General features: G+C 40.1%; 1 protein-coding gene across 1 annotated transcript in view; it reads left to right on the top strand.

Annotated features, from left to right (window-relative positions):
* Positions 1–9,935, top strand: part of cgnl1 (cingulin-like 1) — a 38,898-nt gene extending 28,963 nt beyond the window's left edge. Inside the window, exons 13-19 of the mRNA XM_053616761.1 lie at positions 211–369; positions 1,091–1,180; positions 4,161–4,244; positions 4,646–4,770; positions 4,857–4,965; positions 5,110–5,273; positions 7,878–9,935. Of these exons, the coding sequence (XP_053472736.1) occupies positions 211–369; positions 1,091–1,180; positions 4,161–4,244; positions 4,646–4,770; positions 4,857–4,965; positions 5,110–5,273; positions 7,878–8,037 (891 nt within the window). The 3' untranslated portion in view covers positions 8,038–9,935. The remainder of the gene's footprint in view (positions 1–210; positions 370–1,090; positions 1,181–4,160; positions 4,245–4,645; positions 4,771–4,856; positions 4,966–5,109; positions 5,274–7,877) is intronic.
* The last annotated feature ends 14,959 nt before the right edge of the window (positions 9,936–24,894 follow it).

Below are 24,894 nucleotides of genomic sequence, written 5' to 3'. Positions count from 1 at the left end.
GATTGTCTTGTGTGTGTGTGTGTGTGTGTGGCAAAAACAAAAGAATTGGCCTTGCCGTTACAGGACTTTTGGAGGGGATTGTAGGTTTATACAGGGATACATATATATAAGAACAATATTAGCAGCCATATTATTTGGGCTGCAAGTGTTGGTAGGGATAATTGCCTGATTGTCTAAGTACTTGTATTTTGTATGTGTGTTTGTGTGTAGGTGGGACAGTTGGAAGAAGACCTGCAGCTTTGTAAGAGAGAGAGAGATGAGGCAGAAGAGCGAGCGACAGCTTTGCAACAGAAGGTCTTTGAGCTGGAAGTGGATGCAGACACCAAAGTGCAGAGTAACGACAAAGCCAGACAAATCAAACTGTTAGAGGTACACACAAAAAAAAAACACACGTACACACAAATCAGCCCAGTTCAAATGTTAAACTTTATAATCAATAGAAACTTCTTTAACAAGACCTGTGTATTTATAATAATATCTCTGTTGTCTGTTAGTTGTCCATTCTGTGGCTCCTAATCAGTCTTTAATTATAAATTTGTAGAGTTCCCTTGCACAGAAACAGCTAATAGTAACTACTAGTTAAAGCATCAATGTTAAGTAGCACATTTGACTAATTGTGCAGTCCATTGTACCTGGATCACCTCCGATACGGAAAAGTGTATTGGAGCGGTCCTTCAACTCTGAATCCTCCATGATTTCTGAGCAGAAGCCCTAGAATGTGTTTAGATCAGAACTCGTTGATGAAGAGGTTTCTGCTGGGGTTTTTTTTTTTTTTTGTATTGAGTCATAAGAGTTCATTTTTACAGATTTGACAAATCTATACAAATCAAGAATACTATTCTGAAGTCCCAGTTATGCTGACCTACTCTCTAGATGTTAGCTATTTGAATGAGAGGGCATTTCCAATTAGCATTTTTGTACATATTCACTGATGGCATTTGTTATTCTTAGGGTAAATATACAGAGATGCTGTTAGGCTCATTAGTGTCTGGGGCATTAAAAACATTCATTGATTTAATGATTTAAATGACTACATTTAACAGTACTGTAAGATGATGCTGATGATGATGAGTGTACTACGTTCCTGCAGGAGCAGATATCTCGTCTGGAGATGGAACTGGATGAGGAAAGACAGAATGGGGACCTGCTGATGGACAGAATTGATCGAACTAGAGAACAGGTGAGCATTTCTCACAACACGTTTTTTTTAGAATGTATCAGATGTTTAACACTACTGAAGGAACTGAAATGGGAATTAGAGTCAGTTATACTCTCACATATTTAACATGTAAACACATTAAAACACCACACAGGCTGCTCTGTGAATGGGTCTGTCCAGCCTTGTTTTCTGCCAGCGCTGTGTGTGAGAGGGATTTGGATGATGGGATATTGTATTGTAAGAGGATCTTGCGTAATCGGCTGCTCAGGCAGGCTGTCCCATCATGTAACATTGCCTGTCCAATTTTCTTGCATCAGTTAGGAGCTCTTTCTAATGCAGTGCCTCAGCCAAAATACCCGAGTTGCCAGGCTTCTCAGGCTTCACTCTACCTCCATTTATGAGACAGAGGATTCGGGAATCCCAGAGCAGAGGTTTTATTGTTTGAATGTTTGCACGCAACCTACTCTCCTTCTTTTGAATCTGAAATTCAGATAAAATTCAACTGCTGAGGATTTTTTGGAACAGTGTCATGTAAATTCATTCGAAGTTTAGTACTTGGTAGCTTGGCACTTTTAGGAGCATAGAAAATGTGTGTGTGTGTGTGTGTGTGTGCAAGGAAAGTTCTGTTTATTTTCAGCTTCATACATCACATGGGAAGGGCATGTTTACACCCTAAACTTTTGCCCTGTTTCAGCCCCATATGGTTTTTCTTGCTTATTGTTTTTGGAGAAACTCCTTTTCCCATGACATAATCAGGTCCATAAACACTTACACACCTGTAGAGAGGCATTTATTGTGGCTAAGATGTGCCAAATCTGGATCCGAGTTGAGCTAATGATGAATAGATGAGGGAATGCAGTAGCATTGATGGTCTGGAATTAGAGAATGGAGCCAAAAAAAAATGACACAATGGTGCTCCGAGAGGCCAGGGTGAGTTTCCGTGGAAACGGTGGAGCGCTGTAAAGGTTTAGAGGGAAGTAGATTAAGGGAATGAGGGGCATTAAAGAGGCAGTGGGGGTGGGTTGGGAGGGCATCAGGATGAGCACACCTGAGACCCATGGCACCAGGTGCAAAATGGGAATGTCTAAATGAGAGTAATCTCCTGCTCTTCTCTCTCTCTCTCCCTCCTTCTGATGAGTTTCCACATGTGTGTGTGTGTGAGTGTATTAGTGTGCTGTGCTCTGCTGAGTCGGCGCCCCGCAGCGCAGGGCAATACACGCACCCCATCGCTCACCGCTGAGCCTTGCTGTCACACACTAATTGGCATAAAATATCATCCTCCATTACTGCCTCATGCCAGCAGATAGTCGTCCTCTCGTTGTTTCCCTATCAATCTCCCTCTCATAATGTTTTATTCCCTCTGTCTGCATCACTCACTGCACTCCTGTACTGTTCAGCTGGACAGGCGCGACTGTTTCCTCTTTATCATATAGCACAGCTGTAGGGTTCATTTTATATTTGTACAGGATATTTATTTATATATGATTACTGATTTCATTTCTTATCTATAAAAATGAACTTGCCGTAAAATTGATTATTTGGTAAAATGTACACAATTGGAAGTCTGCCTCACCTAAAATGTTTTTCATTAAAGCATACCCAAATGTTCATATACTTAACAACGTTATTTAGCTACTGTATGTAATGCCCAAATTGACAAATTTCAAGTTCAAAATGAGCTATATTATCATTCACATAACTCCATTATGGGCATGATGATACCAAAAAGATGATTCTGTTCATCAGAGATGTCTGCTCCTTTAATGTGGTGAAGTTTTAATTGTGATTATAAACTACATTAAGTCATACTGTGTCCTGAATCCATCAGAACATCTGTGTGACATTACTGATAAACTGGGTGAGCAGATGTGATACAGATATGTACAGATTTTGTGTGAGGTAAACTTGATCAGAAAATAGTGTGAATCTGACGTTAAACCATCTAAGCCATTCTTTCACTTTTAGACGTTCTTTTAAATACTACATATACTTAAGTAATCATTGTGATTTATAGTTTAATAAGCAGTAGCATTGTGGGATCTGTGACTCGGCTCTACAGAGTCCAAGGGTTAGTCTTTAGTGATTACTCTTCATGCTTTGAGAGGTCCATCCAGGTGAGGAATGATGGCGGTGTAAGAGCACTGCAGACAGTGTTCTCCCAGCGATCAGCGTTTCAGACACTTTGGCTGTTTCACGGAAGTTCACGTAGGGGAAGTGTGTTTCAGAATGTAGCCTGGCAAGAATTTCTAAGAGCAGTTCAGTTGAAACCTGACCTTTTCTCTTCAACTGAAAAATGAAAATTACTGAGAATGTTCCAGTCATTATCCAGTACTGTGCAGTAGTCTTAGGCACATGCAAAGAAATGCTGTAGAGCAAAGATGCCTTCAAATATAATTAAATAAAATGTTTCTACATTAAAAAAAGTACTATAAAGAGCAGTAACAAGTAATAAAAGAAACAAAGCCGCTATTTACGACGCTTTGCTTTAAAAAAAATTATTAGTAGTCTCCAGTGCAATTTGTGTAGTTTTATAAGGAAATGAGCTGTAAGTTTTATTCAGCATCTTGCAGAAGCAGCCACGGTTCTTCTGCAAGATTTTGACTGTCTCACATGCTTCTTATTTTTGCAGCGAATCCTAGCAGCCTTCATTATATTTTTGTCTGAAAAGTGTCTCTTACATAATTACATAATATGCTGCTTTCTTTACTGACATGCATCATTTCATTTTGTGCTGGAAAACTCGTTTGGAAATCTAAAATGCTTTTTGTACTGACTCGATCATGTAGAAGGCATAAAATAAAAAAATCTATAGCAAAGTTTGTACTAAAACAGATAGGGTGCCTAAAGCTTTTGCACAGTACTGTACAATACATACGCCCTGGAAAAGTGTCAACATGAAACTGCCTGAGATGTTTCCTGTGTATCATTTGTTTACAGTGCAATATGTTTGCGGTGTTTGATTGTGTTGTGTGTCTGATGGTGGTGTGATGGTGTGTGACAGATGGAGCATTTGAGGAGTGAGCTGCTGCAAGAGAGAGCCAGCAAACAAGACTTGGAGTGTGATAAGCTTGCCTTGGACAGACAGGTAAACATGAAAAGCCTCTTTCATGCTATAGAGCACAGCGATTCCCAGGGGGGTTACAGAAAGCCCCATTCATTTTACATTCGCGTTATATGAGAGTTAATTTCAGAGCACTCTTACATAGGTAAACTTAATATTCGACAGGATTCTCCAGAGATCAGTACCTGGACTAAACTTGAGTTAAAAAAAAATTCACACTTAACCAAACATATCAAATCTCTGTACAAATGGAAATGGAAGTCATATTTTATTTATCATCTTATTATGATTATTCTAGGTTTTTTTTTTTTTGCTATATACTTATAGATTTTTTTTTTATCTCTCATTTAATTTACAACACTTAGCATGGTTATAAACATGATGTTAGCTTTTGCTGAGTACTGACCTTACACTGTTGTTGATAGAATAAGGACCTGAAGAGCAGAATATCTCATCTGGAGAGCTCACAGAAGTCTACTAAAGAGGGGCTAGTGGCTCAGCTAGAGAGCCGTATCCAGGAACTGGAGGAGAGACTGGAAGCAGAAGAAAGGTTGGAAGATACAGTATCATAGCTATAACAGTAGAAAAAAATCAGGATGCAGTATAATTACCTGTGTAATGTTTTCATTTGGACAGGGACCGTGCAAACCTGCAGCTGGTGAACCGTAGGTTGGAGCGTAAAGTGAAGGAGATGGTGATGCAGATGGATGACGAGCAGCATTCGCTACAGGATCAGAAGGACCAGGTGAAGACAACAAACCTACCCTCACATCACACCAGTCTCTCGGAGTCTTTTGTTATTGTAGGATTGAGTGGGTGTGCGTGCATGAGAAGGGTTAATTCAGTCGTGGTGTACAGGGGTTGATCTTATGTGGCACTGTGTGTGCAGCTGAACCTGCGTCTGAAGGCTCTGAAGAGGCAGATGGATGAGGCAGAAGAGGAGATCGACCGACTGGAGCACAGCAAGAAGAAACTACAGAGGGACCTGGAGGAGCAGCAGGAGGCCAACGAGCAGCTCCAGAATCAGCTCAAAGCATTACGCAATGAGATGAGGTAACCAGAAATGCATCGAAAAGAGGTGGCTTTTAAATAAGCTCTACTTTTAGAAGTGGATTTAAGGACGATTATTTTTTAATCTTACTTGACTAAATTTGCAAAGACAGAGATGTACTTTAACCACATTACACAAATTTCAATCAATGTAATGTAATAATCTCCTGATGAATATGTAGAAGCAGTATAACCCATCCAGCTGATAGGTTAACTGAAGCAGGCCTGCTGTTGCTCCTGGAAAAATGAATTTACTTTAAATACATTTTCTACTGTCACTGATCCTGGACCAATTTAAAACACCAATGAGATGAAGCCGTTTGTACAGTGCTGTGGAAAAGTATTTCTTCTGTTTATGTGTATATCTCATATACATAGATACGTGTACAAGATAAAACAAAGGCAACTTGAGTAAACACAAAATACAGGTTTTCAATGATAGTTATTTATTGAAGCAAAAAAGTTGGCCTAATTACTGCAAACAAGCAGGCCTAATTACTGCAAACCCTGTTCAATCAAATCAACACTTAAATAGAACTTTTTCAACAGCATGAAGTTGGTTAAAAGGTCTTACTGAGTAACACACAAAGTTGAAAGAAATTCCAGAAATGATGAGGAAGAAGGTGATTGAAATACGTCAGTCTGGGAAGGGCTACAAAGCTATTTCAAAGGCTCTGGAACTCAAAAGAACCGCAGTGAGAGCCTTTATCTCCAAATGGAAAAACACAGCATAGTAGTGAACCTTCCCAGAAGTGGCTGACCTTCATCAAAGGACATCAAAGGACTTACAGGCCTCTCTTCCATCAGTAAAGGTCACTGTTTATGGCTCCACTATCAGAAAGACACTGAGCTATATACCAGCAATACCAGCCGATACCAGCAAAAAAAAAAAACAGTGGGTCAGATATTAGAGGGGAAAAAGAATGGAACAAATGGAAAAGATTTGCACTGGTTTGGAAAAGATTTTTTTTTTTTTGTAACTGTAAATGTTTATATGTAAAGAGACTTTGTTGTTTGTTTGTTTGTTTGTTTGTTTTTTGTTAGGATTGATTTGTATTCTATTTGTACTTTTTACTTTACAATATTCATTATACAGTGCTGTGAAAACGTATTTGCCCCATCCTGATTTCTTCTGTTTTTGTGTACATCTCATACTAAGTTGTTTCAGAAATTAAAACAAAATCTAAGATAAAACAAAGGCAACCTGAGTAAACACAAAATACAGGTTTTAATTGATAATGTTATTTATTGAAGCAAAAAAAGTTATCTAATACCAACTGGGCCTGTGTGAAAATGTATTTGCCCCATAGTTACTAATTCCCCAAATCTATGAATCTAGCTTGACCAGACACAACCAGGTCTGATTCCTGCAAACCCTGTTCAATCAAACCAACACTTAAATAGAACTTTCTCAACAGCATGAAGTTGGTTAAAAGGTCTTACTGAGTAACACACAAAGTTGAAAGAAATTCCAGAAATGATGAGGAAGAAGGTGATTGAAATACGTCAGTCTGGGAAGGGCTACAAAGCTATTTCAAAGGCTCTGGAACTCAAAAGAACAGCAGTGAGAGCCTTTATCTCCAAATGGAAAAACACAGCATAGTAGTGAACCTTCCCAGAAGTGGCTGACCTTCATCAAAGGACATCAAAGGACTTACAGGCCTCTCTTCCATCAGTAAAGGTCACTGTTCATGGCTCCACTATCAGAAAGACACTGAGCAAAAATGGCATCATGGAAGAGTGGTGAGGTGAAAACCACTGCTAACCCAGAAGAACATTAAGGCTTATCTGAATTTTGCCAAAACACACCTTGATGATCCTCAAACCTTTTGGGAGAATGTTCTGTGGATAGATGAGTTGAACGTGGAACTGTTTGGAAGACAGGGGTCCCGTTACATCTGGCGTAAACCAAACACAGAATTCCACAAAAAGAACATCATACCTACAGTGAAGCATGGTGGTGGGAGTGTGATGGTGTGGGGATGCTTTGCTGCTTCAGGGCCTGGACAACTTGCAATAATTGAGGGAAACATGAATGCTCTCTACCAGAAAATCCTAAAGGAGAATGTCTGGTCTTCGGTCCGTAAGTTGAAACTCAAGCATAACTGGATTGTGCAGGAAGACAATGATCCAAAGCATAGGAGTAAATCCTGGTCCTAGAAGTAAGTGAAAGAATGATCTACAGTTATTGGAAGTGTTTGGTTGCAGTTATTGCTGCTAAAGCTGGCACAACCAGATTTTACGTTTAAGGGGGCAATTAGTTTTTCACATTGGTGATAGGTCTTGGATAACTTTTTTTGCTTCAATTAAAAAATAACTAAATAAAAACTGTATTGTGTGTTTACTCAGGTTGCCTTTGTTTTATGTTATATTTCTCTTTAAGATCTAAAACTATTTCGTATGAGATCTACACAAAATTAGAAGAAATCAGGATGGGGCAAATACTTTTTCACAGAACTGTACTTTATGACAAATGCTGCTTCAGCACACAGCACTGCTTGGTGAGAAAGTAAACCGTAACAGTATTAAAGATGGCTGCCCGTGATAAAAAAAAAGTTAGCAGAACATGAAAGCTGACCTTAGCAGTGCTTCTGTTTCCTCCCAAAGACGAAAGAGCAGCTCGGCTCCCCTCATTAACAACATGGATGAGGATGAAGATGATGATGATGATGACATCAGCACTGACGGAGAGACCTACTTCAGCTCGTCGTCAGGGTATAAACGCTCCAGCAGCCAGGACGCTATCATCAACACATTCTCTCTCTGAGTGAGGACTGAGAAGGTTTATTCTACAGCTCCTGTGTTTTTAATGTAATGTAATGTAATGTAATGTAAGTGCATTTATACCATATCAAACTACATCCTTTTGAAGCTGTGCCTATTAAATCAACTATGTTAAAGTCAAATGTTGGATGATGATGATGATGATGATGATGAGAAGGATGATTTAAAGTGTGAAATTCTGTAATTTATTAATCAGTGGGAATATGAAGCAATGAAATATTGAAGGAAATTGAAATACCACTGAACTTTTAAATCTACATGGGGGTTATATTACTCTTTTTATACATATATCAAGTGTATCCAACAGACAGGTCCTTGTTCTTATACAACAATTTTTTTTTTTTTTTTTTTTTTATAAAACAGTTTTAATGTTACTTCTCTCTCTGAATGGAAATGTCTTATGCTGCTCTGCCTCTTTTGTCCTTTTTTTTTTGCTTTGTTTCTTATTAATTTCCCCTTTAACCTCTGATCTCCAGTGCACACTCATGAAAAGTGTAAAATAATAAAAGCCCATGATGTGAACTGAGGTTTCAACACATCGTGTTATGAAGTGGGAACCAGGTTTGTTCCTGAGGCTAAAAAAAAACAGTGTTATGACTGTAATATAAACATCTCAACTCATATCTCACATGTTGTTTTTCATATTCGACTCCTTTTGTATTTATCTGTATCTATGGGAGCTTAAAATCCACATTTGTGTTAAAGCAGAGGATATGTTTAGTGATTTATTTGTTTGAATCATTTATCAAGTCAGTTCAAACAGCTGATACGATAGTCCCCTTCTCAGTCAAGTTAGTTGTGCGTGTGCGTGCGTGTGTGTGTGGGTGGGTGGGTGTATGTGTGATAAATATGAAACTATGGAGTGGTTGTACATTATGAAGCACAATATCCACCTCTTATTCATAAGCAAGAACAGAGAGAAAGAGAAACAAACAGAAAGCCTCAGATTGATAGCTCAGGTGTGCAGCTGGGAACAATGCTGTTATGTTTGGAACAGTGAAGGAATGTCAGAGACTCAGAATAGTTTTAATCTTCATGAGTAATCACTGTGATTTATTAATTTAGCCTAGAGCTCCACTAGTTTATTCAGCTTCTTAGGTCTTTGTGGGGTGAGTAGGTGTTGGAATAGAGAAAACACAACCCTCAGTATTGCTGTGGCCATGTAGGACTGGAGTCTGACACTCCCGGTTTAAACAATGATGGACTGGAATGAACTTGAACAAACTTTATCCCTGAGCAGTATAAATTCTTCTGTTTGATCTGGCTTGACTGTGGTCCACTATACATATCTACTGCTAAAGCACTAACGTGATTTATTATGGGAGTCATCCTTTGTCAGTTTTAGTACATATTTCTGTGTTGACAATCAGCGTTGTTTTTTTTTTTTTTTGCAATACACTGATTATTTGCACTGTACATTGTATCAAGCCGTTTATTTTTTACTTCTGAGGCCTAAAGGAACATTCTGTGTAAAATCCCTAATTTGTGATTCCTCTGTGTGAAGGAATTTGCCCAGCACTCTATACATTTCACTCTGTAGTTGAGTTGAGTAACTCACACCTTGCTTTTTTTGACTCTGTAAGGCATTGCTTTACATAAAGCCAGTTAGGTATGGGGCCAGTATTTCATTCTTGCTCATCTATTAGAGTGTGATAAATGCTGGCCACATTCCTCCACATTAAGAATTCAAGGAATCACATCTTATGTAATAGATTTTGTTTGAATTGTACCATCTATGATGATTGTTTAATGGAACAAAATACTGTTAGTCTTAATGGGGAGGAAAACAGAATGAATCCTGCCACTACCTCTATGTATGCATTTATAATTTGTAGACTAAAAGCAGGAAAAAGGAAATAAATCTACAAATAGTTAATCACAGTTCTGTGTCTGGTTATATTTTATGTTTTATTAAGCCACACACTGGCAAATTATTACTTCATTTACATTATAAGTGTACATAATACCCATATACTATACAGTGGTGCTTGAAAGTTTGTGAACCCTTTAGATCTATATTTCTGCATAAATTACTTTAAACATCATCAGATTTTACAAAAGTAGACAATGAGAACCGGGTTAAACAAATGAGACAAAAATATTATACTTGGCTATTTATTTATTGAGGAAAATGATCCAATATTACATATATGTGAGTGGCAAAGGTATGTAAATTGGATCATTTCCCTCAATAAATAAATTACCACATATAACATTTTTGTCCTATTTGTTTAATTGGGTTCTCGTCTACTTGTGTGAAAATCTGATAATGTTTTAGGTCATATTGAGGCAGATATATAGAAATTGCTAAAGGGTTCACAACCTTTCAAGCACCAGTGCACCTACCCTGCAGGTGAACTTTGGTGTTTCAGGTCCATCAGTGAGAAGGGATCAGTGTAGGATCACCAGTGACCAGATATTATGTGGATCGTACACAGCAGTTACACTGACCTGGCAGTAACGTGGAATTGTGTGTGGTGCTGCTTCATGTGCATCAAGTGCAGCAATGTTAGTGAAGCTTGACTTTTTCCACACACAGTGTGTATCAATCATCCTACAGTCCTTCAGTGTTTCAAATACCAAAACAACTGCTGTACCTGATGCACTCATATCACAGTTTTGTGCTCAGAATGAACCACAACCCAAACATTATTTAGTCAGTGGTGGGTGGGGAAGAGGCTGAGAAATGGCCAATCAGTGAAGATACGATGTAAGTGTATCTTCAGTCTAAGATTAGCTGAGAAAATGATTTTTAATTGTAATAATATTTACACCAATGTGAGCAATTTTATTGCAGTCCACTTCCCACCAGTTCTGTCTTTCTCCCTCTGTCCCATTTTATGCAGCTGTGTAAACAGTGCTTCATCTTTAAAGTCTGTGTGTTTTTTTCCCCGCATCCTAATATTCTTTATATTCCGTGTGTGATCTATATTTTGGGTCAGAGAGCCTGAGGCCTGAAACAGACAGAGATAGAGGAAGGATCAGGGAGGGCCAAATGAACCCCTCATGTTCAGCCACATGCTGGAATGCAGGGGGGTGTGTAAGGCGGGACTGCCTTTAGGAACTCTGGTCTCATCCTTTTCTCTCACGCTTTACAGCTGAGAAGAGAAAAAGAAAAGCAGACAGATACACAAGGCATTCTTAACCAGTCAACAAAAGCTCCAACGCTATTGTTCAGGCCTGGGCAGCATGGGTGGTGGATATTTTATACGAACAAAACTCACAACCCTGCTGACGTGGATAAAACATTTCCTACATTTCTGTATGCCCCCGCTTCTGAAAATCTAGTCTTCTTACACATATATGTATATAGAGCGAACGACCATGATGGTTCTGTTGATCAGGAAATGCAAGCAAGCATCTGAATAGATTTACAATACATTCCTAGAGTTGGAAGCAGTGAGATTGTTTCCTGTTTATTTAAGTGTTCAATATGGTGTCATTATATAGTTCTCTGCTGCCCTCTGGCTGAAAATTAGTAGCATAGCACTTCACTAACAGATCGATTAATCAAAACATATTTGGTTTTTGATATTTGCAATAGACTAAAGTGGTTAAGAAGTAAATGGTAGTGTTTCTCACTCAAAATGTCTGTAAAACACTCAAATTTTCACATAGCTATTGCTAAGTGTGTTTAAAACAAAGTATATGAGCTTTTGAATGTTATTTTAAACTTCCATCGTGCAATTCTGCCAATGGCAAGAGGTGGGGCTCTCATAAATACAATAAATATGACCACCAAGGCCAAAGGTGTCTTGAGCAGAATGTTGACAAACTATGAAAAGGAAATAAGTGATTCTAGGTGTCCAAGATGGCTGCCTCCATGTTACAGCATTCAGCAACATGGTAAAACTTTGTCCGTTTTTATCATTTGACCTACTACTAAGTAGAAAACTCTCTAGCTGATTCACTGCCACATTGATGAAAGAAAGTGTGTCTCTCAGTGCATGGACATGTTGATGAACAATCAAATGAATCTCGATGGAATGCAGTGGCCCCGAACATGTGGGCTTTAGAGCTGATCTGTCTGTCAGCAGTGTGAATGGAAAGAGAAAAGCAGAACTGCAGGACATCACTATTCTTCTGTCTTCCATGCATTGTGTCTGAAAGCTGCTATTCATTTCACTGCTGGCAGAGTGTGAAGTGTGTCTCAGCTCTCAGTGTGAGTTATGTTCCCTTTCTCTGCTTCATGACAGCCACAATGAGGAAGGAAACACCATGACGATGTCTTGGCTCCTTCTCCTCACCTCTGTCTTATGCCTCTCCTTCTTTTAATTGTTTAATTTTTACTGTGGATTTTTACCTTTCTTGGACTGTCTGACGGTCTCTCTGCTTGTCTCACTGTCTCAGCTGTCTCTCTCTGTCTCTCTCTCTCTCTCTCACTCTTTCTTTTTGCTTACCCTCCCCATCTGCCTACATTTGCCTCAGACTTTTCCTCTTTATTTTTCATTTTCTTTTTCCATATTTCCTCTTTATTTTCCATATTTCCTCTTTATTTTCCATATTTCCTCTTTATTTTCCATTTTCCTTTTCCATTGTCCTTGATCTGACTCTACTAAAGGAGAATGTTTGCTTCCTTATGACTACTTAACCTTTATGTAGTACAGGGTGTAGATATTTGTGCCAAGTTTTTTCTGAATTTGCGCTTGCCTTCTCTGTTGAGCTACTGGAAAAATGTCACTCACATAATTCTTTAACATTCATTCACACTGAATATTAACTGTCAGTCAGTATTGCAGTAGTACAGAATCACGATTAGTACCTTAGATCAAATGAAAAGTTACATAATAGCAATTATTTAAGGAAAAATATTAACCAAATGACTGAAATCTTGAACTTATTAACTCTTTTAAAGTCAGGTGAACTTACTTATAAACAGTCCTAGCATCAACTGTAGGTACAAAAAAAATCTTGTGTTCTATAAAAGTGATTTAGGTCTGGTGATTTCCCAACAAAATATGAAGTCAGAAATATCAATTATTATTATTAATACACTAATTGTTATTAAAACTAGAGATGGCACTGACCTAGGATGAATATAAGGCCGATACCAGCAAAAAAAAAACAGTGGGTCAGATATTAGAGGGGAAAAAGAATGGAACAAATGGAAAACATTTGCACTGGTTTGGAAAAGATTTTTTTTTTGGTAACTGTAAATGTTTACATGTAAAGAGACTTTGTTGTTTGTTTGTTTGTTTGTTTTTTGTTAGGATTGATTTGTATTCTATTTGTACTTTTTACTTTACAATATTCATTATACAGTGCTGTGAAAACGTATTTGCCCCATCCTGATTTCTTCTGTTTTTGTGTACATCTCATACTAAAATTCCAAAATTCCTCCAAGAGAATAGCAACTACTCATCCAGGAAGTCACAAAAGAGCCAAGGACAACATCAAAGGACCTACAGGCCTCTCGTGCATCAATAAAGGTCACTGTTCATGACTCCACTATCAGAAAGACACTCTGTAAAAAAGGCATCCATGGAAGAGGGGTGAGGTGAAAACCACTGCTAACCCAGAAGAACATTAAGGCTCATCTGAATTTTGCCAAAACACACCTTGATGATCCTCAAACCTTTTAGGAGAATGTTCTGTGGACTGATGAGTCGAAAGTGGAACTGTTTGGAAGACAGGTGTCCCATTACATCTGCCATAAACTAAACACAGAATTCCACAAAAAGATCATCATACCTACAGTGAAACGTGGTGGAAATGAGATGGTGTAGATATGCTTTGCTGCTTCAGGGCCTGGGCAACTTGCAATAATTGAGGGAAACATGAATTCTGCTCTCTACCAGAAAATCCTAAAGGAGAATGTCCGGTCTTGTCCATAAGTTGAAACTCAAGCATAACTGGATTATACAGCAAGAGCTTTAAAATGAGTTTTTCTGGTTTTTAACCAAAACTGATCAATTATGAATGTTCAAAACTTGACTGGCAGTGTACAGTATTTATACTGAGCTCTGAAGTAAAATGACCTTCTGAAATATTGAAGGAAGTTTTTTTTTAAAAAAAGTTGTTATCAACAAGAAAGAATGTCTAGCATTTGATGTAGCACCCTGCTGAATGCCTCAAGGCCGTGTGCAATTTCATGGTCAAACGTCACATAAGGAACTGTGTTTTCCTCTCTCGGCGTGTACAGTATTTCTGTGAAACAGCCAGCAGTGTGACACTCCAAAAAAGAAAACTTCATAGCCCATTTGAGGCAAGAGAGAAAAGAACTGTCATATTATTTAAACACTAAAACTCTACTGTGAATGTACACCTGGACAAACAGCGTTAGTAACAACAGCAGGTGAACATTTCTAGCATATTCCACATGCTCCCACATGGACAAGATGTGATGAGACAATACAGGCAACAACCTTAAGAAAACAGGATGCTGAATATGTTATGTGTTGGCATTTACCCCAGTGGTATTTAGTTGTTACTGTGTACAGGACTAGGTGAATCACGTAAGTGTTACATTAATGGTTTTGTTGATCAAAGGTGTGCTCAGCTGAAGAAGTTTTTGCAGTGTTCATCTGTTTTGCCTGTCTCATAGCTGAGCTCTGATGTCTATGAGCTGTGTTTCTGGGAATCTTGCTCTTCCAGTATGTGAAGGGAACAGAAAAATAAACCACCCCCAGTTTAAACAATGTGATGTCACAGATGGTAAACATGCTGGCAGTTGGTAAGAATTTCCAAGGGCAGTTGGCCTATAAGGTGGGCAACTCCATCCAGCCATAGGGTTAATGTTACTTTGTGCATCTTCTTTAAGCATATATTTATAATACAAATTAGTGTTCATGTTTTGTTCCTTGAAAATCTTTTGTAGCTGTTACTAGCTGTGACTTGCTAGCATCCATATGAGAGGGAGAACTCCAGTATTTATGTGTATCCTGATTTTGCTAAGTGACAAAAATGGAGCGTAAATAAAATTTGATCATCCAGCTGCAATATTGATATTATCCCTACAATAGTTCACAAAAGGTTTCTAAACTTGCTAGTGCACACTGCTACTGGATTCAATGACACAATATAAAAGCAATATAAAAGTTAGTGTACTTACTGAGCTTGAAGTTTATATAATAATTTACCAGAGAAGAAAAAAAAAACTTAAGTAATTGTACTTTGTGACCATACCTAAGTATAGTTTTAGAGGGTTGGCATTTACCTGAGTGTAATCAAAAATCCATACAGTATATATATTAATACAGTACTCTTATTCAGTTACCTTATTCAGTTTTTCCATGATGAAGCTATAAGAAATGTATGAACACAAACTCCACCCCTACTGTGACACCATGTTGAAAAGAACAACATGCCATGACTTCTAATTTAAATTAAAATCCTTACTTTTTAGTAGAGATACACCGATGTATTGGCCGATAATCTGTATTAACCGATAATCAGTATCGGCTGATAAAGGCTATTTTTCCCCGCTATCGGCTATCAGCCGGTAGTTTAAAAACAACCGATGGTCAGGGCAGATTATATCCTGTCAATCAAAAGAGGCCAGGAAAGCACATAGATTTTGTGCTGCGTGTAAAGATTATGTCTCTTGTGTGGAATGATGACAAAACTGCCGTTTTTAATCTCTGTAATCTCTGCAATGCTAAAAATTTACACTGGAACTGAGCAGCCATTAAGCAGAAATTTCGGCGTGGAGTCAAATACCCCCCCCCCCTCCCCCCCGCACACACACTGCCCGCTCACCCTCATGATGAATTAAACTAAAAGAATTTAGTGCACCGTTTAAATATTTAAATGAGGATGACTTTAAAAAAAAAGTATATATTGCACAGAAAAATATATTTGTAGAGTAGTATATGTCATATCCAGTTAATGTTAATATATAAAAAAATTTATGTTGTACATTTGCAGTTTGATGTTCAATGATGTATGTGAATGTGAAGCCTAACAGGAGGTTTTTTTTTTTTTTTAGAATTCAGTCAATTAATTCTGTTAATATGAATTAATAACATTCAATAAATTAAGAAATCTTACTTTAATCTTCAGAATTTAGTTCATGTGTTCATGTTAATAGAGTAATGTGTTTTCTGTTTATGAGACCAGTTACTGTGAAACAACTTGTTGAAATGGAGAGGATACAGTTTTTATTTGCATTTCTTACAGAATTCTTTTAAATTAATCATTATTAATTTATAAGAAGGCATAAAAGGCAGAACTATCGATATCGGTTATCAGTATCGGCCGATATCACTCTGAATAATCGGTTATCAGTATCGGCTGAGAAATTTAGTATCGGTGCATCTCTACTTTTTAGTTTTAAATACTTTGTCTGTCTGGTATAGAAACTACTCTGTCTCAGAGCGAACACTACTGTAGTAGATACTGAAGACTGTGCAGTCCATTCTTGGACTGTGCAGTCCATTCTTCTTATGCTATACCTACATTGAGGACGTTACCACTGAGTGGTGTATAAGGAAAGTATGCAGCATTCGGAAGGATCCCTCTCCTGAGTAAATACACAATACAGTTTTCATTTTTTTATTGAAGCAAAAAAAAGTTATCTAACACATATTACCCATGTGAAAAGCTAATTGGCCCCTCATGGGATGGATTTGGGTATGAACTTCCCGTTTATGGTCCTGCCACAGCATCTCAATTGGTTCAAGTCAGGACTGTGACTAGGCCACTCCAAAGATTTAATTTTGTTTCATTCCTCCTGACCACCAGAGACGGTACAACAGTAGTGGATAATTGCAGTGCCAGCCAGATAGGTCGAGAAAATAAATACCAATGAAGTCACGTGGTTACGTGAGCTGAGCGGAGGTGATATAAAAGCCACTTCTCCTCGTGGTTGTACCCAGAGGCTCTCCATTTTACCGGCTATGGCTTTCAGTTCCATTTCCACTGCCTATCCCTTGAATTGTAAGCTCTGCCCTAACGAGCTTCTTCCTGACGATGGGCATGATCAGTCCATCATGCCTGGGTGTTCAGCATCTGAAGGAAGCACTTACAAATGACCCATATCGGTATTGTAGTTTGCACCCGATGTCTGAGATAAAGCTGGGTTGGCTGGACTGGAACACAACCGGGATGCTAAGATTTTGGAAGCAAGTTTGGGTTGGAGGCAGAGAGCTCAGAAATGCTGTGCCTTAGCAGCTACTGGCCTTCCCTCAGCTAGAAAGAAGATCTAGCTCTAGGGGAAATCATTTGGCAGGGCAGAGATGAAACGTTTCTTGCAGGCCCTCCAGACAACAGACTCAGTTCCTGCTTCTACTACAGCTCCCATCGGGTACACTTGCTAGCACTCTTCTAGTGAGGAGGCTACTGTCTCACCTTTCCCTCGCCATAGCCCCCACAATGACGCTATGTCTACATGTGCTTGACACACATTTTCTGGACCATCTCCTCACTGATGTTGCTGGGCTTCAGTACAAGCCGGCGGGGTCCACGTTGACCGGTGGCTCTGGTGATGGCTCTCTCCACTCCTCAGGGACAGCCCCACCTCAGATGGATGACACATTGGAGGTGCTTCGGATGGCAGGGGCCCGTTTTAGCCTGGATGAATGCCCTGCACACCCTGTTCAGTCTAGTGTGTTTTTTCACATACCTTCACCTGATGATTCATTTGCTATGCCTGTGTGTATGGACTTTATAACAAAATTCTAAAATGGCCAAGGGATCCAGGGATGGCCAAGAGGTGTTCCAAGTCTGCTCGCACCTTAGCTTCCATGGCAGAAGCAGAGTCCACTGGGGGGCAGAATGTACCCAAGGTTGAACAGCTGTTCACCGCATTAGTGGTGTCACCAGATGAGGCACTGCGTGGGAACGTTTGATGTCCTAGCGCTCAGTGTGGCCGCACAGATTCCCTTCTGAAGAAAGCATACGAGTCAGTTGCCTATGTCTGCCAATTAATTTTGGCTGCTTCTAATTCCTTGGGATCTGTAGAAGTGGATCCCTCTGTTCCACGATTTCTGCAGACAGCCTTGCTGGCCATGGGGCATGTGACGTGAGAACTGGGCGGTCTCGCTGCAACACTCTTGACCGCTTGCAGGCAGGTTTGGCTTGCTCAAGCCAGGTTGTCACAGTATTGTAAAAAGAGTTTGAGAGTTTTCTATCATGCCAGGATATCTTTTTGGTCCAGACGTGTCTGAAGTGTTAGAGAGGTGCGTGAAGTTGTCCACGACCACTCAGAAGCTAATACAGGTGCAGCGTGCTCTGAATTTTAGGGCGCCAGCGGCACCTGCTCATCATCGTTACACACCGGTGCAGCCACATTTTCGTCATATGCCCTCTAACCTTCCCCAGGCCCAGCAGTAATTTCCTGGGTCTGAAGATGTATAGGTGCATAACCCCCATGGTCACCCTAACCCCCGCCATGCCCTAGGGGGCCCAAATCAGTGTCCCCCCACAACTTCGAAAAGCTGAAGTATCAAGGCCTGAGGTACTTGAGCCGGTGGTTGGACGTTTCACAATACACCATCTGAGTTCTTGGGAAAGCACAGTGGGGACCCCTGTGTATTGGTGACGCTGCGCACTGGATATACTCTGCAGTTCCGACTCCGGCCTCCAACGTTTTTGGGACACATCCCAGCTGTTGTGGTAGACCCGGTTCATTCAGCAGCTCTCAAGAAATTTGTTCCTTGTTAGAGAAGAGGGCAATAGAGGTGGTTCACCCCCTGGTTCAGAGGGACTGGTTCTACTTCACAGCTTTTCTGGTTCCAAAGTGGGATGGAGGTTTTCGTCCAATTTTGGATTTGAGGAGACTCAAGCTCTTAAAGAAGCTCCCCTTCCGCATGTTGCACACGACCGATGTTCTTCGGTCGGTGATGGAGGGAGATTGGTTTATGAGTGTCACTCTGACAGATGCATACTTTCATGTTCCTATTGCTGTGCATCACAGGAAGTTCCTACACTTCAGCTTCAGAAACCAGACTTACCAGTTCAGGGTCCTAGCATTTAGTCTTTCTCTAGCCCCTTGAGTGTTTACGAGGTGTACGAAGACTGCCCTGTCAACCCTGTGGTGCCAGGGCTTGCGGATTCTGCCATACCTAGACCATTGGTTGCTTTGCGCTCAGATGAGGGACTAGGCTGTGCATGATACCCAGCTGCTACTAGGCCACATTGCCAAGTTGGGTCTCTTGGTGAACAGGGCAAAGAGCTCACTGTCTCCCACGCAATCTATAATGTTCATCGGGGTGATGATCGATTCATCCACAATCCGAGCCTCCCTGTCTCAGATGACAGACATCCTAAATATTCTTGCCCAGTTTCATCTGGGAGCATCTCTAGAGTATGGGATGTCATTGAGGCTGATCAGAATGTTGACATTGGCCACCTCTGTAATTCCTCTGGTACTGCTTCACCTGTGGCCCCTGCAGGTATGGAGCAACAGCCTTCTGCTAGATCCAGTCCATCAACATCATCGGCAGATCGTAGTGACTCACAGTTGTGTGTGTGCCCTCTGACGGTGGACTTCACCAGCCTTTTTGACGGCAGGCATTGGGGAATGTTCCCTCTTGAATAACCGATGCATCCCTCAAGGGTTGGGGAGCAGTTTGGAACCACAGGGGTGTCGGTGGTGAATGGTCAACGGAGCGGTCTATGGATCACGTCAAGCTGCTGAAGATGCGTGCAGTTTTTCTGGCCCTGAGACACCTCCTCCCAGTGCTGACAGGTCGTCATTTGCTTGTACGCTCGGACAACACTTCGACAGTTTTCAACCTGAATCACCAAGGGGGAATGAGTTCAGAGAGTTTGCTGTGGCTCACTCAAGATATCCTCACCTGGTCACTCCCATGGTTTATCTGCCAGGGATAGCCAATCAGGCTGCAGAAGCTCTGTCCAGAAATTGGCTTCATCCGGGCAAGTGGAGGCTCCACCTGTATGTAGTTCAGGGCATTTGGCAGGAGTTCGGTGTGGCAGAAGTGGATCTATTTGCTTCGGAGAACACAACTCACTGCCCATTGTGGTTTGCCCAGATGGAAACTTCCAGTCTTTTGGGGCAGGATGCGCTGTCATATGATTGGCCGAATTGTCTCCTGTATGCCTTTCCTCCAATTCCTCTGCTGTGGGAGACACCTCACAGAATTGCTCAAGGCAGGCACAGGGTGCTTCTGATTGCACCACAGTGGCTGTCCAGACCATGGTTTCCCTTGTTCCTAACCTTGCTGAGGGACAGACTGAGGCAGCTACCCCCCAGGAGAGATCTATTGCCTCAGTTAGACGGTCGCATTTCCCAACCATGTCCAGCCCGCCTACAGTTATGGATCCGGCCTCTGGGGCTGACTCCCTCTTAGTGAGCCTTCAGTCATTAACACTGTTCTCAATGTGTTCTCAATGTGTTCTCAATGCTACTTCCACGTGAGCACTTTATGCCTATCGATGGAAGTCTTTTTGTACATGGTGCGAGACTCATGGATTTGACCCTGTATGATGTGTCGTCTCTGTAGTTTTGGGTTTCCTACAAGGTCTTTTGGACAGTGGTAGTGCAGCCTCCACCTTAAAGGTTTATGTGGCGGCTATCTCTGCACACCATTCGCCTGTGGGTGGCTCATTTTTGGGCTCCCATAACCTGGTTTGCAGTTCCTTAAAGGGTGAGAGGTGCCTCAATTCGGCTCGTTCTCTGGTGTGGAGTTTACCCCTGGGTTTTGAGTCCCTTTGCCAAGCTTCCTTTGAAACATTGGAGGTGACAGGTCTTAGATGGAAGTCATTGAAGGCAGCTTTTCTTCTGGCTGTGGCTTCTACAAAAAGGGTCGATAAGCTTCACGCTCTGTCGGTGAGTCAGTCCTGCATGAGATGGAAATTAGAAGGTACCGGAGTTGTCCTCTGTCCAATCCAACTTTCCTTCCTAAAGCGCTCCTCCACCAGTTCGTTAATCAGTCCATCAAGCTGTGTTCCTTCCATCCGACAGGCCTTAAGCAGTGTTCTCTGCACCTATGCCCCATACTTCAAAATTCAGATGAGCCTTAATGTTTTTCTGGGTTGGCATTGGTTTTTGCCTCGCCACTCTTCATGTCATTTTTGGCCAGTGTTTTTTTGATAGTGGAGAGTAGTTGCTGTGCTCTTGGAAGAAGTTTGGAAGGTCGGCCACTTCTGGGGAAGGCTCACTATTGTGCTGAGTTTTTCCATTTGGAGATAGTGGCTCTCACTGTGGTTCTTTGGAGTCCCAGAGCCTTTGAAATAGCTTTGTAACTCTTCCCATACTGATGCATTTCAATCTCTTTCCTCATCATTTCTGGAATTTCTTTCGATTTTGGCATAGTCTATTACTGGGTAAGACCTTTTAACCAACTTCATACTGTTGAAAGTTTTATTTAAGTGTTGATTTCGTTGAACAAAGTTTGCAGTAACCAGGCCTGGTTGCATCTAGTCATACATTTGGGGAATTAGTAACTAATGGCTAACATACAATTGGCTAATACAGCATGCATAGCATACTCTCTGTTGCATTGAGGCAGCCTTTCCTTGCTGATTCAAGTACAGATTCAATAACTGAGTTAAAGAAATCTATAATAGAAGAAATACTTTTCACAGCACTGTAGTTTAACTTCCTACAAGCCATTTCCTTTTCATGTTCATGCTGCTGCAAAGGACTACTATCAGTGTTTACAATGTCAGTGCTACTTTGCAATATCGTTTGTTGTGTAGAATTTAGTGTTTACTGTGTAGTTTATTGCAAAGTTTATGGTTTACTGCATAGGTTCTCGACCCTGGTCCTGGTGTACCCACTGTCCTGTAAAATTTATTGGTTTCCCTCTAACACACCCACTTTAATTGAGGAACACTGTTAGCTGATTAGATGAAATGTATGTGTTGGAGGAGGGAGAACTCCAGGATCAGTGCTTTATTGTATAGTCTATTGTCTGAATTGTAGTTAATGACTTTTTACTGTCTGTCTCTGTGCTCATTGTCCTCTTGTTAGATATTGCTTCATGTGTATCAGTGGGATTCTGAGGGAACTATATTTCATTCCTAACATTACATTTGTCTGTAATATGAGCAATGGCAGTAAAGCCTACATGACAGCATTTTATTGTGAACACATTTTAATTGTCAATTTTCAGCTGTTTTCATGTTTATCTGAGTAAAATGTTGATCTGCAACAGCTTATACTTTCACATAAATGTAATTTTCTGTACTTTTTCCACTCCGTTTACTCACCACTAGCTTGTTTGCTAGCAACCCTGGCTACAGATATTAAATGCAAAGCACAGTAGTTTACCCAGTGTTAGTTATCTTGGGAGCAAACATGTATAGCTTCTAAATGTCACATCTGTACTAATTAAGGTAATACTTAATTAACTGACTAGCTCAACTAATATGGCAAAATGATTGTAGATAATTATTACCACCAGTGTTTTATGCTAAACAGTATATTATACCAAAGAACTGAAATGTAACCACATTAGGAAAACACTATACAATACTATTCCATAACTCACTGGTAACTATGCAGGAACTAAGCAGGAATAGTTCTACATTAACAGTTACGTTACACCTATTAACTATTAGGAGCTACTAGGTAATTACTCGGTATGTTAGTAGGATTTCACCATGAACTAAGCAGTATTTGCTGAGTCTAACAGCTCTTTTATATTAATTTGACACAGCTGCTTTGTACCATTATAACAATTATTAGAATTATTAGAATAGATTAAGGTGTATTAGCTAGTAGATCTTCCCAAGGAAGGCAATACTTAGCAATACATGCCTATATGTACATGGAACAACCATTTTTAGCAACCATACTACATTTTCTTCATTTTCAGCAACCATCACTGTGTTTCAGTGGCACATTGTGTTAGCTAATCTTACATGATCATGTTAAAAGGCTAATTCATCATTACAATACCCTTGTGCAATTATGTTAGCATTGTTGAAAATTATTGTACTGTTTAAGGAAGCAATAAAACTGCCCATCTTTGGACTACTAGAGTATCTTGAGCATAAGCATTTGGGGGTTCTATTATGGTCTCACAATGACCAGAAAGAAAGAGCTTTCTTCAGAAATCTGTCTGTCTATTGAGAAATGAAGGTTATTCCATGAGACATTGGCAAGAAATCTAAGATATCTTAAAAAAGGTATGTACTACTCCCTTCACAGAACAGCGCAAATTGGCTCTAACCACTAGAAGAAGGAGTAGCAGGCCCCAGTGCACAACTATGCAGGAGGATAAATACATCAGAGCCTCTAGTTTGAGAAACAGTGCTTCACAGGTCCTCAGCTAGCAGCTTTATTAAATAATACCCGCTAAACAATGTCCCATCTTCCAGTTTCCCAGTGAAGAGGCGACTCTGGGATGCTGGCCTTCTAGGCAAAATTTTGAAAAAAAGCCATATCTGTGACTGATCAATAAAAGGTTAAAATGGGCAAAAGAACACAGACATTGGACAGAGGATGATTGGAAAAAAGTGTTATGAACAGACGAATTTAGGTTTGAGGTGTGCGGATCACAGGGAAGAACATTTGTAAGGCACAGAACAAATGAAAAGATGCTGGAGGAGTGCTTGATGCCATCTGTCAAGCATAGTGGAGGAAAAGTGATGGTCTGGGATGTGTTGGTGAAGTGGGAAATTTAAGGAATCTTGAACAAGGAAGGCTATCACTCTTTCTTGCAAAGCCATGCTACAGTATACCCTGTGGATGGCGCTTGATGGGGTCAGTTTCATCCTACAACAGGATAATAACCCAAAGCACTGCTCCAAATTATGCAAAACCAATTTAGGGAAGAAGCAGTCAGATGGTATTGTGTGTAATGGACTTTCCAGTGCAACCACTGGATCTCAACCCTATTGAGCTGTTATGGGAGCAACTTGACCGGATGGTATGAAAAAAGTGCTCATCAAGCCAGTCCAACTTGTGGGAGGTACTTCAGGAAGCATAGAGTGGGATATTGATGCAGATTACCTCAAGAAACTGACAGCTAGAATGCCAACGGTCTGCAAGGCTGTTATTGCTGCAAATAAAGGTTTCTTTAATGAAAACAAAGTTTAAAGCACTCAATTGTTATTTCAGGTAGAAATCATAATTTCTATCCTTGTCAATGTCTTCACTATATGCATTACCAGATTATTAGTGAATTGAGGTTAGTCAGTGGGTTAGTAGGATTAACCACAAATCTATTTACAATGCATAAAATAGCTTTCTGGGTTTGTGTGTGTGTGTATGTGTGTGTGTGTGTGTGTGTGTGTGTGTATAAGTGCCAACTCAAACAAAACCACATGTTAGACGTCAACTTCGGTTGAGAAAAGAGTTGAGAGTCTTTCCTGTGAGATTCATGTTGTGGTATCATCTACAGTGAGGCAACTAGGATTGGTGCTTATCTTGACCTCATGGCTCTAACTACTCTGAGGGACACAGGAGACTCAGTATACATGGAAAGGAGAACTGAACTGATTAACTGATTTTTGTTGATTTGCAAGATATGTCATTGCGCACAAGATGGCTACTCATTAACTAAATCATTAAACAGAACACTGTGGTGCTGTATAATTATTAACCAGCACAATTACACTTCTCATCACTAGTGGAAATCTCACTTAAAAGCTTTAAAAGGTAGATCAGGTTTGTAGATTAAAAAAGCAGTAAGTGACTTCTGAGCTGTAGTCACTTACTGCTTTTATCACAGGAGAAACAACAACACAGCTCTGTTTATGACACCGTTCATTTGTAACAGTGTACCAACATGATAGATCAGGCTGGTTCTTCAAATCTGGCCCTCGGGTTCCCTGTCCTGCAATCTCAAACTCACAATTTATACAGCACAATGCTAATATAAATTACATACATATTATTAGATTATTTCTGTGAAAATTTCAGGTTTGTATCTGGTCCCCCACCAGAGATATTCAGCCTGAATTTAACCCCACTTTTTCATCCTTATAA

This window comes from Ictalurus furcatus, chromosome 27, assembly GCF_023375685.1.
Source record: "Ictalurus furcatus strain D&B chromosome 27, Billie_1.0, whole genome shotgun sequence".
Classification (NCBI taxonomy): domain Eukaryota; kingdom Metazoa; phylum Chordata; class Actinopteri; order Siluriformes; family Ictaluridae; genus Ictalurus; species Ictalurus furcatus.
Note: the sequence above shows the minus strand (reverse complement) of the source record. Positions and strands in the feature narration are given on the sequence as shown.